The sequence below is a fragment of the Betta splendens genome, chromosome 6, assembly GCF_900634795.4.
Source record: "Betta splendens chromosome 6, fBetSpl5.4, whole genome shotgun sequence".
Classification (NCBI taxonomy): Eukaryota; Metazoa; Chordata; class Actinopteri; order Anabantiformes; family Osphronemidae; genus Betta; species Betta splendens.
In genome coordinates, this window is record NC_040886.2 from 5,071,196 (window position 1) to 5,086,208 (window position 15,013).

Genomic DNA, 15,013 nt, shown 5'->3' on the forward strand with positions numbered 1-15,013 from the left:
TGGGCTCAACGCGGGGCGCGAGGACCCCAGCGGGGCCCTGAACGGGTGTACGTGAGGACGGACCCCGGCACGGCGCTGGTTCAGGGAGGAGGACATGTTGAAGCAGAGCTGCTGGGACTGGGCTGGTTCCGCATACATTACTATACATACAATAGATGATGTGTAACAGCTGGAATAGATGGTGGGTCACAGCTGTGTCCAGTTATACTTTAACACCCCTTGAAGTGAAGTGAAGCGGGCCCCACTCATCCTGGGTCTCCTCTGGGTTGAGAGCATTCCTTTGCACAGAAACAAATACAATATTCTTTATGGAGCCACGATTCCACCATGTGAACTGTTGTAAAGTTATATAAGTGATTTGCATGTTTAACTTGCCTCAGAAATTTGCATGTTAGCAGAAGTCGGGTGGGGGTGAACATATCTCTGAGCAGATGTCTGGATGTCTGAGTGGAGCCTTGTTACTAGCGTTCGTCGCAGCAACCTACCAGTGTTCAGTCAAATGCTGATGCCGTTTGAAGTATCAGGAGGAAAGTGCTGCTGGCCGCACGCATGTCGGCTGCTTCACCTTTGGGTGGTTTATTCAGATATTATCTCATTTTAAATCACACCATGAACACATAAACACATGAATTTCTTTGTCCACTTTATAGTCCTGCACCGGTTCTGGACAACCACTGTCCAGAGCACAGGTGTCATACCGGCAGCGAAGAACTGATAGATGCTGTTTAAGATGGAAGACTGGCACACGGGCACATTATAAAACACCACAGATGACCTTTAATATTAAAGGCTTATCACTGCAGCGATAAATCATTAACCATCAATTTATAAATAACTTCACAGGGATCAACCCTTAACGTTCATTCCGTGCATATTAAAGTAGACTGAGCCCGCTGTAGATGCATGTGAGGTTCAGGTGCTTATTGCACATGCAATGCCTTGATGTGGACATCCTCCGGTCTGTGGCCAGTGTCACCTTTTATGCTGTGTTGCGAAGCCTGTCTCTGTTTGGTTGAGTTGGTGCTACGGCCGCATCCCATTTAATGCCACGGTGGCTGGAATGAACACACATACCAATTATGATGACAGCTGCCTTGAAGCCTGCACCCTGAAACCATGAGATCAGGCGCTACCCAACCGGGTTTGTGTGCTGACATCACCCACAGACTTACAGTATGAGTAACAGCTTGTTGGCGATGAATGATGATGACTTTAGTGTCTTTAAAAGAAGCAGCAGACTGAATGTTAAAGAGTCCAGGAACAGTCAAAGGCATTGGAAGGAGAAAAGCGATTTCACAGGAGCCTCAATGTGGTGCAGCTGTTTTGCTCCATCTTCTTCCCACTATTCCTGGTTCTCCTCTGGCTCCCTGAGGCCCTGGCTGTGTAGTGTCTTCCCTGTCATCTCCATCATAGCCTGGACCTCTGGATCTGCATCCAAGACGCTCCTTTTGCCCTTCCCCTCCTCACCCTGTGACACAAAACAAAGCCACATAAAGAAAGGCCAAGTCTGAAAATGTTAAGAAGGGCCTGAAGAAGAAGAATTAGGAAAACAATAAGAGACAAAGAGCCTGAGGTGGCCTCACCTCCTCTGGTTCTGGGGGTTTCCCAACAGCCCACACTTCCACTGAATCCAGGGTGAAGTCGTCGTCTGCAGACAGTTGGGGGCTGCCGTAGGTGGTGCACTTGGGCTTTGCTCGGCTGTGACCACGACCAAAATCGCTATCCAGCCACAGGCCGAAGTAGTGATGTTGCCCACCCATACCCTACGGAGCAAACACGGAGGGATGAGAATGAAAACCAACTTTTAGTGGTTTGTCTTTTGCCACATGATTCGACACATTCCTTTTCCTTTCCACTTTGCTTGTGGAACTTCTGCTTCTGAAGCTCAACGATGAACACATTCCTACTGTTGTTTCATCTGTCTGATGTTTGGCTTTGGTTTAGATTGATCAAGTCAGACCAGTTTTATAGTTATTTTGGCAAAAGCCTGTTGAATCCTGACCTTGTTTTCTTTAATATAACCACCCAGAACTGTGTTGACAGAATATTCTTCTCTTTGTAATAATAACAACAAGCTGTGACAAAGCAAAGCTGAGCTGCTGAACGTCTCACCAGTCCATTAGGCATGGTCTGCTGATTCTGGTTTAGATACATGAAGTGGTCGTTGTATCCTGTTGCTGTGAACACCCTCAGTCTGGGGAACACTGTGAACAGGAAGCATCTGGAGTCACCTGCACACACAAATATTCAAATCATGAAGATCTGAGAGAAAAGCCCAGTGACAGCCACAGTATTCAAACAAGCAGTATTACTTCCTCAGAGTGCTCGCGTGTCTGGTTGTTCTGAAGCTCACAAGATTAAAAGGGCTCAATTCAGTTACCACAGACAAGACAAGGTGTAAACAGCAATAATCAGTAATACATAAGGGAAGAGTAAGACGTTTACGTGGTCAGAAGGGACGAGAATGTGCTAAAGCTTCATCATTAGATGATGTGATATGGAGGAGTTTACACTGGAGTCAGTAAACTGCATTAACTGTAATATACTAGAACACAAACTGGATCTGCGTCATCATTGTGAGGTGCTCTGTACTGTACTGTACCTTTCTGAGTCTGTCAACAACCTACATTCACAACTATGCTTCTCTACTGCAATTAAAACACAAAGCGTGGAAGATCTGGTTGTTCAAGTAACAGGTCTGTAGACTGGTGTCTACAGCTGAAACTTAGAAAAGTCATAACTAGAACACGGTTCCGGGTCAGAGCTACTGGACTCCCTCCTCTCACCCTGAAACTGAGGTTTGACCTCCCAGGCGTGGGACGCGAACCCCCCAAAGACGTGTCCTTTTGTGTCCTTGATGAGCAGCAGGGTGGGCCCACACTTGGTCAGGCCGGCCACCATCCTGGTGAAGCTCTCCCCATGCAGCTGTGTGGAAAACACAAGTCTCCAGGGGGCAGCGTAATTGTCCGGCAACTGAAAAGTGGTACAGTCGTAGTGAGTAGCACAGCCAGCATATGAATATGAATAGTAATACCAAGTAGGAAACTGTGTCTAGGTTAAAAGGTTGATTATGTATTTATTTATTTTTTATACAACCACTACTGTTTACTGTCAAATCCCCTTAGAATTTATTGTTTTAAATCAAGGAGAAATTATTTATTATTATTATTATTATTATTATTATTATTATTATTAAGGCACCTGTATATTAATAATAATATCATTAGTCTAAAGTATAGTGACATTTTTCTATAAATAGCATAAAAGAGTGACTGTGATGACATCATTGGGCATGTGATGTCTGATAAAAGGACCTGAAGCTAGAATTCTATTTGTAATTGTTTAACAATAGAGCAGGTACTGCTGAACGACGGAGGAAAAAGGTTCCTGTTCTTGTTGACGTGACTCAGCCTTCGCAACGCTACAAGTCTGTTTTACAGAAAGGAAAGCAAGTCCAGTCAGTAGCAGTCATAACTAGCACTAGTCTTCTTGTCGTAAAAGTGCAAAAGTCTAAATGTTTTTTGTGTGGTTCGACCTTCAGACTGGTTCAGACAGAAAAATGTGTCCTAATCCCAACTCCACAACACTGTGTTGCACTAAGAAAGAAAGGAAGAAAATGTAAGGAGTGTTTTGTCAGAATCCACACACATACTGACCTGTGGTGCCAGAAACATGAGGGTGGGAAGGTCCAACAGACACCTCAGCTCTTTCCAGGGTGTGTCTCTGCAGGGGGGCAGCAGGGTGGGGGCTGGCCGGCCAGCCAGGGACACATTTAGGCCTTCAACTACTAGCATCTCTAAATACAGAGACACCTGGGGGACCCTGAAGACCCAGTCCTCCACACAGGAAACGTCACACACTCCCTCATCTGATTAGTGAAACAAGGTGGGGAGAGGAGAAGATGGGAAACCGTCTTACAGTCCTTAGTCTTGTTTGAAAAATATCCACAAAAGCCTTACCTGAAGGTCTGAGTTCAGAACACAACAGTTCTGCTAGGAGATTGACACCCTGAGCGCAATCACCCATCCGCTCTGGCTTCCAGCCCCGAATGCGCCCTCTGTGGGCGAGGATCTGAACTACAGCAGCGATCAGGTCCTGGAGAAACTGAAAAAAAAAGAAAAGGGGTCACGGTAGTGAATTTGTGGTGGGAGAGACACAAGATGAACACCAGCGCATCAGAGCCACGACATGCACACATCTGCACAAGCTACTCACCTCTGCTACTTGTTCGTGTGAAACTACTGCTGCCTCCCCTGCTCCGCTCTGGGACATGGCCACGATCAGAGGAGCTCGCTCCTCTGCAGTGCCTCGCAGGGTGTCGGCCAGGAAAACGACAAGCTGCTCCCGACCTGCTCCGCAGACAGGAGGGGCGCTCGCCTTTCCAGCTGCGAGTCCAGGGTCAACACTGCACAGGCACCGGTAAACTCGTCTGATCATGGACTCTGATGCTAGACCTCCCATGGACGACTGGCAGAAACAGAAATGCATTAACACTTCAATCACATGAATGACACATAGGTTAAACATTCTTTTTTGACTTCAGCATTATCTCAACTGCTAATTCTGACATGTAGAACAGTTTTGGCATCTGTACACTAACCACACAGACTGCTTATACTGTCACACCTGCAGTGTCTTTAGCGTCAAGGTCTTTCCTGCTGCCGTTTCCCCTGTGGCAGCCTGCAGCCTGTCAAACACACCTTCAACCACAGGCCGCTCCTCGGGGCGGAAGCGGGTCAGCCTCTTCTGGACCAGCACGCTGTCAGAGTTCCCCATGGTTCTGTCCAGTCTGTGTGAGGTAATGACATATTACATGTAACTAATAGCAGTTCAGCCTTAACTTTTACAATCTGCAGAGAAAACAATGAGTGATATATTTTATTTTATTTTATTCATCCACGCTACATCCCGTCTATAACAAAACATGAATAATGAAAACAATATCATGTTTATGCCTATAATAACAATTGTATGTTTCTTGTATTCTTCGTAAATGTCCGTTATGTAGTAGTAGAAAGATGCACAGCTAATACAACTCACTGGCTGTCACGTCCTGCTAACCATGCTAATAACGTAGCGACAGCGTCATAACTAACGCTACACCGTAAAGAACAGCATTATTTTCTGAAGGAAACTAGTTAGAACGTGCCACTAACCTTTCAAATAACAGCAGCTAAGCTAACCATTTCTAGACCCTAAGGACATGTAAACTTCCTGGTCTTGTGATAATTGACGTTGAGAACAGCCAATAAATGGGCGACATCTTAACCTACTTCATGCTGATAGGTCCGCGTTGTTTAGAGGCGTGGAAACTCGGCTCAGCACCGGCTTAGAGGACAACGACAAACCACGGACTAGATTTAAACACCAAAACAGTTTCATATTTACCCTTAGTCTAATAAAATCTTGAGAGAATATTAGACTACTTTTTCTGCCTGTGTCAGGTCTTGTGAACTGAACTGAATCCAGTGGATCAGCACATAAACTGTCCACGCTAATCGAATGACTGAAGGCAAACATATGCAGATCTTGTGGACAGTCTTCACTGGCCACATCAAACAGAGGTTTGTCATTTCGGGTAACTTGGGAGGAAACGCTGTTTGTAGCTTCCACCAGTAGAGGGCGCACACGGGCAGGTGAGTGGCCCGACGCCTCCGGCAGAAGCAGCGGCCTGTTGAAAACGCCTTTTAAGGGCATGAGGTCTGCTCTGCACAGAGCTGGGTGTGTTGCATTGTAATGAGCCGCTGAACGTGAAGGTGGCAGAAAAACATCTCTGCAGCTGAGGTGCTTCGATTCAGGTTTTACCATGAAACAAGAGCATGGATGATGCTTGATGTCCTCCCCTCCTAATGTAAGTGTCGCCCTCCTTCTAATCTCCCATCATCTTATTAAGACGGGACGTCTCCTTCATGTCATTCTTTAAGCATAATAAATAAAGAAGGACTTTCAGTACTTTCAGTGTCTTCAGTGAGTTGCTGGCTACTGACTTGGCCCCTGAAGAATTAAAGATGAAAGTACAGCCAGTGCATCCTGACACCTAAAACTCATGAACCTACTGTACATAGACAGTCACCTGATAACCTCACTAAACGCTTTGAGGGGAAAGAATTCAACACACCATCACATGAAGCACCATGTGTGATGTCGTCCTACGATCATATCTACCAGTTGATGGATCACAGAGCAGAGCGGTAGTAAAAGAAATGAGTAGCCTGAATTTAGAACAGCTGTGGCTTTTGGTTCCCCCTTTAGACTTCCTCAAACTCAGTCTAGCCAGTCAGTGCGCTTTCTTTCTAGACTTCATCCCCAGATGTTCATGTGAATATATCAAAGTCTTGAGTTACGTCCCACAGTGTTTTCACCCGTACGATTGGCCTCTTACCAGCCAATGCTAAGCAGCGGCTTAGGTCTCTGTGGGCGTCTTCCTGGTACATGGATGTGGGGCTTGACCTCAGGTTGGAGGTCACAGCTTGGTTTGGCCCATAGATTTCTGGTTCCAGCAAAACCAACAGCGAATGAGTATCAGTAGAAAATTAAATGTTTTGAACATGAACACGTGAGGCCTGATATTCTCCTGTAGCAGGTCCCATGAATGGGGGAGGCAGCTGCTAGGGGCTAAGGAGGCCGAGATCCCAGCCACCGGACCGCTCTGAACCACATGATTAGCCAATGAGTGCCGGTCATTTGCGTGAGGGTGAATGTTTCATTTCACTTTACCCTGGAGGCCGCGGTGGTTTCACGCATTTACATGTTGGTAATTCTCAGTGGATGTAGTGGGAGAAAGACGACACGCCACAGTGGCTGCAAAGCTCTGGTCCTGGTGCCGCAGCATCGCTGGTGTGTCTGCAGGTACGGACAGAACCGCTCACACACACACACACACACACACACACACACACTCCAGCTGTGTATGCACACATTCCTTGGCCCGGCACGGATACAGCTGCCGACAAGTCGAAGCCTGACGCGTTAGTTCTTCTTTCCTCTTCCCTTCACCCACTGCCCCGCCTCTCACTCGTGCCCTTATATGGTAAAAGTCTGCTGAGTGGCTTAGCAGGAAATCCACCATTTGAATAGCAAAAGAAACGCAAAGACTCGGACTGAAGCGTCACCTGACGCGTCTTCATTCAGGCTCCGCTGCATCGTCTCTGTCTGCGGTGAAGCGCGTGCAGCGCGTGCAGCGCCGCGACCGTCGCTGTCTCACGCGAAACGTAAGCGCCACAGAAAGCAACACAAACGCTCAGTTTGCATATGTGCACGTATTTGAATACGAGTCAGCGTTTCTGTGAGAAATCCAAACTACTTCATCTGCATCTGTCCGCAACTCAATCAACCGCACTTTATCATGAAACACTGGAAATGCCACATGTTGGTAGATGAAAGGCAAACAGAGCTTTCAGAAAATCCTTATACTTGAACTGAACTCTACCCAGAACCACTGGACCCTCTCAGGACCAGAACCTGACACTGCTTGTGTTGATGACAGCAGGCTGCTGTGCCCTTTAAATGGTACTCAGTGAAGCACAGGCATCTTGAAGCTCATCCTGCAAGCAAATGTTGATCTCCTCCCACATGTCAGCAGTAAATGTGACTTTATGTTTCGTTCACTAACATAGATCAAACCTGCAGTTCCATTCCCAGTCCTGAACTCATTCCAAGTGCCATTAACATTTTACTCTAAAGGTCTGAGGAAGTGGAGCTTGTGACTGTAACGCGTCTAATAAATCAATAAGCGCTTTATTGGCTCAGTGATCCATGCAGAGCAGCGTTACTTCATCCCTCAGCCGCGGACGTGTTCCAGCAGCGGTGTGACTGTTCACCCTGACGAACAGCTGACACCTGTCACTCACAGCCCGTCAGGCCTCAGAACCGTGAACGCCGCTCACCAACAAACCCTCTCAACACCTCTGCAGGAGCTGCGAGAGCTCTGCTCCACGGCCCACGTTTCAGAGGCTCCGTTTGAGCAACACTTTGTAACTTGGTCACAGTTCATTTGGTGGAAACCGCTTGCAGAACTAGCCATGAATCAAAATCAATCAAGGGATTCAATTAAAAGGATTCATCGTGAACATGTTGTGTGCGTTCGATACATGTGTGGACAACAGCAAAGCAGAAGCATAGCGGACAGACGGCCCACTGTCCCGTTGAGTGTAAACCCGGTGAAGCTCCGCTCGTTTGCAGCCCTCGGCTCGTTAGCAGCCGACAAAGGCGTCTCTGTGCCAACGCGGAGCCCCTCACTCCCAGCCTCCCTCCCTGTTCAACGCCTGGCAGGCTCTGAAAGACCCCGGCCTCCCTCAAACCCATTTACTCTGCTCCAGTGTGCAGGCCCCATCAAGCCAGCCGAGCCCCTTCCTCACCCACCGCCACACGTCTGGAGGTCTGGTGCCTCCTCGCTAGCTGCACTCGTCATCCTCTGTTGTTTAGCATCCTCTGATTGACACTGAGTGAGACGGTACCGGCTGTAAGCTCCTCCAGCTCACACTGATCTCTACTCGTTCCCGTCTCTCAGATGCTCCATGCTGGAGCGGACCACGTGACGGGCCGTGGGCTGGGAAGCATGCAGCTGCGCTGAGGCCAGAGGAATGAGGCATCGCATGACTCTCCCACACAGCAGCGTTGTTACCTCCGACCCCGGAGTGAAGCTGTCAGGACACGCAGGACGCAGACAGCAGCACCTCACACTTCTGTCTGGAGTCAGAGGGATTTATTCGGCCCCAAACGGGAGCAGTGACAAGTAGAAAAGCGGAGTTGTCCTCACGCAGCAGCGTTCAGCTCAGAGCTCAGCGTTTGGTTCAGACTTGTGTGGACATGAACTGAAGCTGAACTAAAGAAAACTGATGCAAATCTCAAAAACAAGGAAGTTTCCAAACACGTACATGTAAGGTCTGATGCTTACATCAGTCGCTGTGGTTCTCTGAAACCAGGGCAAAACTAAATCATTTGTATAATTTGAATTATTGTCCCTGTGAAGCTGTCATTGTTCCACCCTGCACTGGTTCTGTGGGTTTCCTGCAGCCCGAGGGTGAAAGGTCATCTCTGGCCTGATCGACAGCTGGGACGAGTTCCTGATAGGTGAGAACACCCAGACTGACCTGACGCAGACTAACAGAAGGACTAGGAGGGGTAGGAAACCAGACACCATTTAGTATCTGCAGCAAATTAAGTCACACTAGTCTATCTACAATACATTACATGTTGCATCATCTTGAACATTTCAGATCATGGTGCAACATGAACAGGCCATTTGAAATGTAGCTTGAGAAGCTCTAAACCGACTTAAGAGCAGTGAATCACACCCAGACACAAAAGAGAAGAGGCAGATTTAGGAAAACATCACATTTTATTTTGAAATGAATCTTGTGCCCATTCAGTTTTATCTTCTTTTTTAATTATTATTATTATCTGTTGAAAATCCCTTTGACCAATCACTAAGACGGCCCTCTCCAAAATGAAAATCAAATCTTAAAGTTCTTCAGAGGAGATAAAAATCATGTAGCAGACAGGGTGGGGGGGCCAGAGGCTCGAAACAAACGGAGATGCTACAACTGAGGAGAGGCTCCTTCAGGCTGGAATGGTAACATGATGAAAGGAGAAGAGCCAATCACAGTGTAGTGTCTACAAACTCCCATGATGCCCTTCTCTCTCTGGGGCAACTAAGGCAGTCAAACACGGTTCAAGTACATCATGAGATGAAGCGCCAGAAGGAAAGAGTCCACTCTCAGGACGGGAGGAGTTGAGCAGGACCCGTGGCGTCAGGAGCTCTTTCCTCTGTACAGTGTATCACGACTAGGAGCATGTTCTGGAATCCACCATGTGCTGGAAAGAAAAGGGCTTCAGTTCAAAAAGCAGGCGCCTCCAGGCATCGCTCGCTCCACAACGTGGTCCCGCCGCCGGCGCCGCCTTTTGAAGTGAAGCTCTTCAGCGTTTCACATCCTCATCAACATTCATAGCAAACCAGTAGTAAAGCAACGCGAGGACGATGGGGGGCGGCTGCACCGGACTGAGGCCGAGGGCAGGAGGGACTCGTCGTCTCATATGTGATCATTTAGTGAAGTTACACTCAGCGCTGATCCCCTCGTTTCCTACAATCTGCTAGTTGTCCTGACTGAACCGGACAAAAGAAAGGTGGTTTTCAGCTCCGCTCTGTGCCTGTGGAATGCGCTGCAGGGACCCAGTAAGGTCCAGCTGGGATCAGCTTTGTTCTGCTGCAGGAGACGGGCGAGCGCGAGCGTGGAGCTGCGGTGCCGGCGTTCGGCCGCTCGCTGAGGGAACGCCGCTGGCTTGGCACGCCTCTGCTTTGTTTAGCGACTCTGTGCGCTTGCAAATGACCTAATTGCTGGCTGCCGCCTCGCTTTGACAGTAAAATGTGTGTGTTCGTGGGTGCAGTACTCGGCCCCGTCCGTCCTGCCTCACCCAAACAGGTAGCAGGCCCGCCCCCCGCTGATTCCACCCCACCCCACCCCTGCACCAAAGCCCACCCCAACCCCAACCCCCACCCCTCCAGTGCCCGGTGGCACGTGGCTACTCATTCTGAGCGTCATAGTTGGCCCCGCCCGCCTTCTTCAGCTCCTGGCGGATGTAGTCTTCTTCCAGCTCCCTCAGGTCGCTGACCAGGAACTCCTTGGCGTAGATCTGTGGAAACACATCACAGTTCAGGCACCGGTCGCATCCTCCTCTCTAGTTAGATTCTAGTAGCCAGGACATTTGGTAGAAAGCTGGAAGCTGAGCAGCCGCCAAACAATGATTTAATGTAGAAGAAGTGATAAATAAACAATTCAAAACCAAGTAGTGATTTCAGATCAAACCCAACCCTTAAGAATATAACACAGCAAATCCCACACACCTGAATGATGCCTTTGACCGTCGCCTTGTCTGTGCTGATCTTGGCCCGCTGCAGCCCACCGACCTGCTCACCGACCCAAGTGATGAAGACGAACTTAGCCCGTTTGCTCATGGCGTCCCCCGTCACAATCCGGAGGTAGATGAACACACGGGCATCGTCTAAGGGAGGAAACACAGACACACACACAGACAGACAGACATGAGTCAGAAAGTCTCAACTGATGCAGGATCTCAGAGAGAAGGTTGGAAGCCATGAGCCACACAGACTGTGGCCCCGTGTCACAGTGAGCGGTTGATCAATGTCCGTAACCTATTAATACAGCACTCCATCAGTGGCTCTGATTTAACAGCATATTCTTCTCTCATTATCTACCAAACAGCCAACATGACATGTAGACTCGTGGTGGCGGACGGAGACTTTTTGGCCATAAACCTGGAGGCCACGAAGCTCAAAGTTCTGTGAGCATTTTCTAATTGATGATGATGATGATGATCTTTCTTATACCTGCTACTTCCTGTTCACAGAATCAGTTTAGGTGAATATTGGTAAGACAATAGGAAATATGCTAAGTGGAACGTGTTCCCACCCTGCATGTCATGACCCAGAGGCATCTGCTGCGTGTTGTTATTGTTATTCTGCTACACAACGTTGATGAACGCAGTTCGTGACGTTCCACTGAGCCACCAAGCACCAGGAGCAGCAGTGAAACGTGACAGCAAGCATCACAGACACACTGGACCCTGCGTTTGCCACATCTAAGCCTTTTTAATGAGCTATACTTGGAGCCGTCCAACTATGATGTCATCAGTCCTTTTACAGCCCTACTGTTCATATGCTAACCAGTCAGAAACCGATGGGGCCGGTTTGAGTCTCTGCCCACTGAACACAAGTCAGAGTACAGGAAGCAGCCGTTTAATCCTGCTGCTCGTACATCGAAGGCCCAACAGGACCTACAGGTGGCGAGGGGCAGATTTAAGCTCAGGTCTCTGCACTAAACTCACCTTTATTACCTGCAACTGTTAAAGCAGCTGATAACGGCTTTGCTGCTCTCAAGTCAGGCCAAGCGTTGCATCAACAGGAGCCTCGTCTGAATCTTATCGCTTAACGGACGTCACACGTTACATCCTTCAGTGGAAACAATGAAGGGTCTCACACCTTCAGGCCTTTGACAGGAGGAAGTTCCCTTTCCTTCCTCATAATTCCTCTTCCCAGAATTCATAGTGGTTTAGTCCGTGTCTGAAGCCACAGAGGAACTGGTACCAGTGTCCCCCTGCTGCCGGGCCTTTGAAGCCCTGCTGACTCAGCCAGTCCTCCCTGCTGCTGCTGACGGCACTAAGACTAACTGGCTAACTGGGACAGAAGGCGTCCGACGTGAACCGGCTTCTCTTTAGGCAGGTGGCGCCGTTTCCTCCCACGACCCAGCCCGGCGCCAGAGCCGCCTCCTCTGGATGCTGTCAGGAGTCGGGTCTGCTGAGCAAATCCGAACTTGACCTCTGCTTCAGACACATATACATCAGACAGTGCTGGTCGGAGCAGCACATCCTCTGAATCCACCACCGCAGCATCTGCTCCAGTTCCAGACATGTGCTGTGGGTGTTTCCTCACATCTCCAGTGGCTCAAGATACAGTAGGTGGTTCTGCGCTGCTTTGAGTGTTACTGTGGCTCATCAGATTATATAGTGGCAACATGACACCAACATCATGTTCATGTGGCCACGTCGCTAATGACTCACACTGAAAGGAACGTTTTACAGTCTGTTAAACAAAACAACACCAGGGAATCACTGAGTGGATCCAATTAATGCCAGACTGGTCCCGTGAGGAGCAATGAGTCTGTACCACAGACAAATGTTCAACCAGCACAGGATGAGCAACATTTAACAGATGCTTTCCATCCAAACCTGCCTCCAGCCAATACTTTGTGTCAATCAATCATTGTCCGCCACCAGGCAACTTGTTGCTGTCCATGTATTTTGCCAGTAGCAGCAGGATTTCTAGTAGAAAACCGATTTGGACACATCATCCCCATCTGTATCTTCTCTGTGCAGCCCACAGCAGATGATCAGTCAGCATCAGCTCCTCCTACATTCACAGGCCGATACTTCACTGCTAAATAAGGAAAAAGCAGCCCACAGACGCACAGAGCTGTCCAATAACGAGAGTCATCTCTGAACAGGAACCAGCGAGTGATAGATGACTTATTTCAACATAGGAATGCAAGCTCGGAGACGTCAGCCAGACGGGTACACCCCTGAGGCCTGCAGCGAGCATCGGGAGCAGCCACACCCAGGAGCAGAACCCGAGGCTCCGGCTCACCGGGACCTGGTGTGGTGCAACACGCAGAGGTGCTCAGAGGCAGACGGGGCTGTGGAGACGCTACAAACAGGGAAGCGCTGCTCCAGTAGGCGTGGTTTGGTGCTGGAGGGGTTAAAGTGCCGAAGATCATCATCATCATCATCATCATCAGCTCATGCTGTCTGTGATTGATGCCACAACATTTGACCAGACACAGGCAGTAGGTACAGGGCTCAAAGCCAGTTGGTGACAGAGCACAGGGTCTTAAAGGATTAGCGTCCTGCCAAGTCGGCCTGTGTGGCGTAAAGCTAACCGCACGCACGCACGCACGCACAGGCCCCCTCCACCCCCACGCATACACCCACGCAGGCGCCTCACAGCCAACAGACGCGCTCCTCACCTGTGCACAGTTTCTTGAAGTCCTCGTAGTCACTTCCTTGATCCGCGGGCACGATCGTGGAGCCGTCGTACTTGAACGCAGCCCTGCAGGGAGCACATCCTCATTACAACAGGCTTTACTCGGTCTGCTCGCGGGATGCGCGCGTCACGGCCATTGTGCACGTTGAAGCAGTGTTCGAAATTCCCAAGACGCCTACGCGTTATCCTCACTGAATTCGGGACAAAGGAAATTACTTCTGCCCCGCTGGGCCGGGCCAGTGTGCGCCCAGCAAGTCGCCCCGACACCGATCAGCGATGCCGGTGCCGGCTGCAGCCTCCGGAACCGTCGCATCACGGGCTGCAGGCGTCAGGTGCGACGCGAAGCCTTTTGTGCCATTTTAGCGCGCAATCACGGCACCGAAGTGGTCCTTAAAGGCGAGGCGTTCTAAGCTCCACTCACCCACCGGCCCCAGGCTTAAAGCGGCTTCGCTGCGCTGCCCGTGGGTTCGCTGAGGTGTCGCGCCATCGGCGTGCACGCTGCGGGAACACGGCGCTGCTTCGAGCCACAATTTAACTTTTACGAAAGCTCCGTCTCCACCGAGGCGACGGCGCAGGGGGCGTTAACGGCCACTGGGTTTATTGTCCGAACGAACGGACGTCGTTAAAGTCGGTGACTATACGCTTTGCTGCAGCCGATGGAAACAGCGGAGATCGACTGTCCGGACGCGTCCCGCGTTAAACGTCTGGTTCTATGAATTAACGCAATATTACACCGCAGCGCCGCCGCCTCTCAGCGGACTGCGGGTCGGGCGCACTCACCAAGTGGTGTCCGTGGTGTCGTCTCTGACCTGGTTGTAAGCCTCTCTGCAGGCGTCTTTGTCGATCTGAGTGGCCATGGTGCGGGCGGCGGACGTCTGCGTGGGATGGGGCGGCTGGTTGCACCTGCTAGCGTTACTCCACGATCACGAGCAGCGCACTGGGGCTAACGGAAGAAGACTGCGGCTCTTCTAGCGGCGCGGCTCATTTCCTGTACGTCGCTGCTTCGGGGCGGTGGCGATGCTCGTCAGTCTGGACGCCAGCAGCTCGCAGACCGGCGCGCCGCACGCTGGGTAGGACGAGGCGGCGCGCGTCAAGGCGGCGGCAACGCACGAGGCAGGGTTCTGCTTCTGACTTCGCAAATAAAGTTCAGATAGGCAAACGTTGGGTTGAACACAGAGCAGCGTATGACTCAAAGTTTGCGGTGATGTAGAATGTGGAAAAGTCAAACATAAGCACCTGGAGCAGGAACACACACAACAGCAGGTCTGAGTTATAACAGGAGCCACGTTGGTTTGAAGAGACGCAGCAGCACTGGTCTGCACGTCACCGCTTTATTGTGAAGGCAACATACGTGCTTCCGGTTTCTTTGTCTGCTTGTATGTTGCGCAGATTAACAGACAATTTACATCAGCAGGAGATCAATTCAGTTTCAGTTTATTTGAACGGAGGACACTGTGA

At 49.8% G+C, this 15,013-nt stretch overlaps 2 protein-coding genes across 4 annotated transcripts; both read right to left on the reverse strand.

Moving 5' to 3' along the window:
- Window positions 1–626: 626 nt before the first annotated feature.
- meak7 (MTOR associated protein, eak-7 homolog) lies at window positions 627–5,852 on the reverse strand. Of its 3 annotated transcripts, none has more exons than XM_029154138.3 (9): window positions 5,274–5,852; window positions 4,627–4,789; window positions 4,216–4,467; window positions 3,960–4,104; window positions 3,657–3,868; window positions 2,787–2,973; window positions 2,113–2,231; window positions 1,584–1,763; window positions 627–1,468 (listed from the first exon to the last, which is right to left on the reverse strand). In XM_029154138.3, the coding sequence occupies exons 1-9, from the start codon at window positions 5,276–5,278 to the stop codon at window positions 1,343–1,345; spliced, it is 1,389 nt and encodes a 462-aa protein (XP_029009971.1). In that variant the 5' UTR covers window positions 5,279–5,852; the 3' UTR covers window positions 627–1,342. The 3 variants fall into 3 exon arrangements, with proteins under 3 accessions (XP_029009971.1, XP_029009972.1, XP_055365753.1); XM_029154139.3 differs by lacking the exon at window positions 5,274–5,852 and adding an exon at window positions 5,157–5,261; XM_055509778.1 differs by lacking the exon at window positions 5,274–5,852 and adding an exon at window positions 5,157–5,191 and having other exon boundaries at window positions 4,701–4,789.
- Window positions 5,853–9,321: 3,469 nt separating this feature from the next.
- On the reverse strand, window positions 9,322–14,623 carry cotl1 (coactosin-like F-actin binding protein 1). The gene is made up of 4 exons (XM_029154141.3): window positions 14,336–14,623; window positions 13,539–13,621; window positions 10,844–11,001; window positions 9,322–10,632 (listed from the first exon to the last, which is right to left on the reverse strand). The coding sequence occupies exons 1-4, from the start codon at window positions 14,410–14,412 to the stop codon at window positions 10,522–10,524; spliced, it is 429 nt and encodes a 142-aa protein (XP_029009974.1). The 5' UTR covers window positions 14,413–14,623; the 3' UTR covers window positions 9,322–10,521.
- Window positions 14,624–15,013: the final 390 nt, after the last annotated feature.

Excerpts from the sequence above, each read along its gene's own strand:
- cotl1 (XM_029154141.3), bottom strand. The coding sequence starts at position 14,412 with ATGGCCACTCAGATCGACAAAGACGCCTGCAGAGAGGCTTACAACCAG. Across the intron at positions 13,622-14,335 it reads GACACCACGGACACCACTTG|GGCTGCGTTCAAGTACGACG; the intron begins GTGAGTGCGCCC and ends TGCTCCCTGCAG. Across the intron at positions 10,633-10,843 it reads CGGTCAAAGGCATCATTCAG|ATCTACGCCAAGGAGTTCCT; the intron begins GTGTGTGGGATT and ends GTGTTTCCACAG.
- meak7 (XM_029154138.3), bottom strand. Across the intron at positions 4,468-4,626 it reads TGACGCTAAAGACACTGCAG|TCGTCCATGGGAGGTCTAGC; the intron begins GTGTGACAGTAT and ends TGTTTCTGCCAG. Across the intron at positions 1,764-2,112 it reads AGACCATGCCTAATGGACTG|GGTATGGGTGGGCAACATCA; the intron begins GTGAGACGTTCA and ends TTTGCTCCGTAG.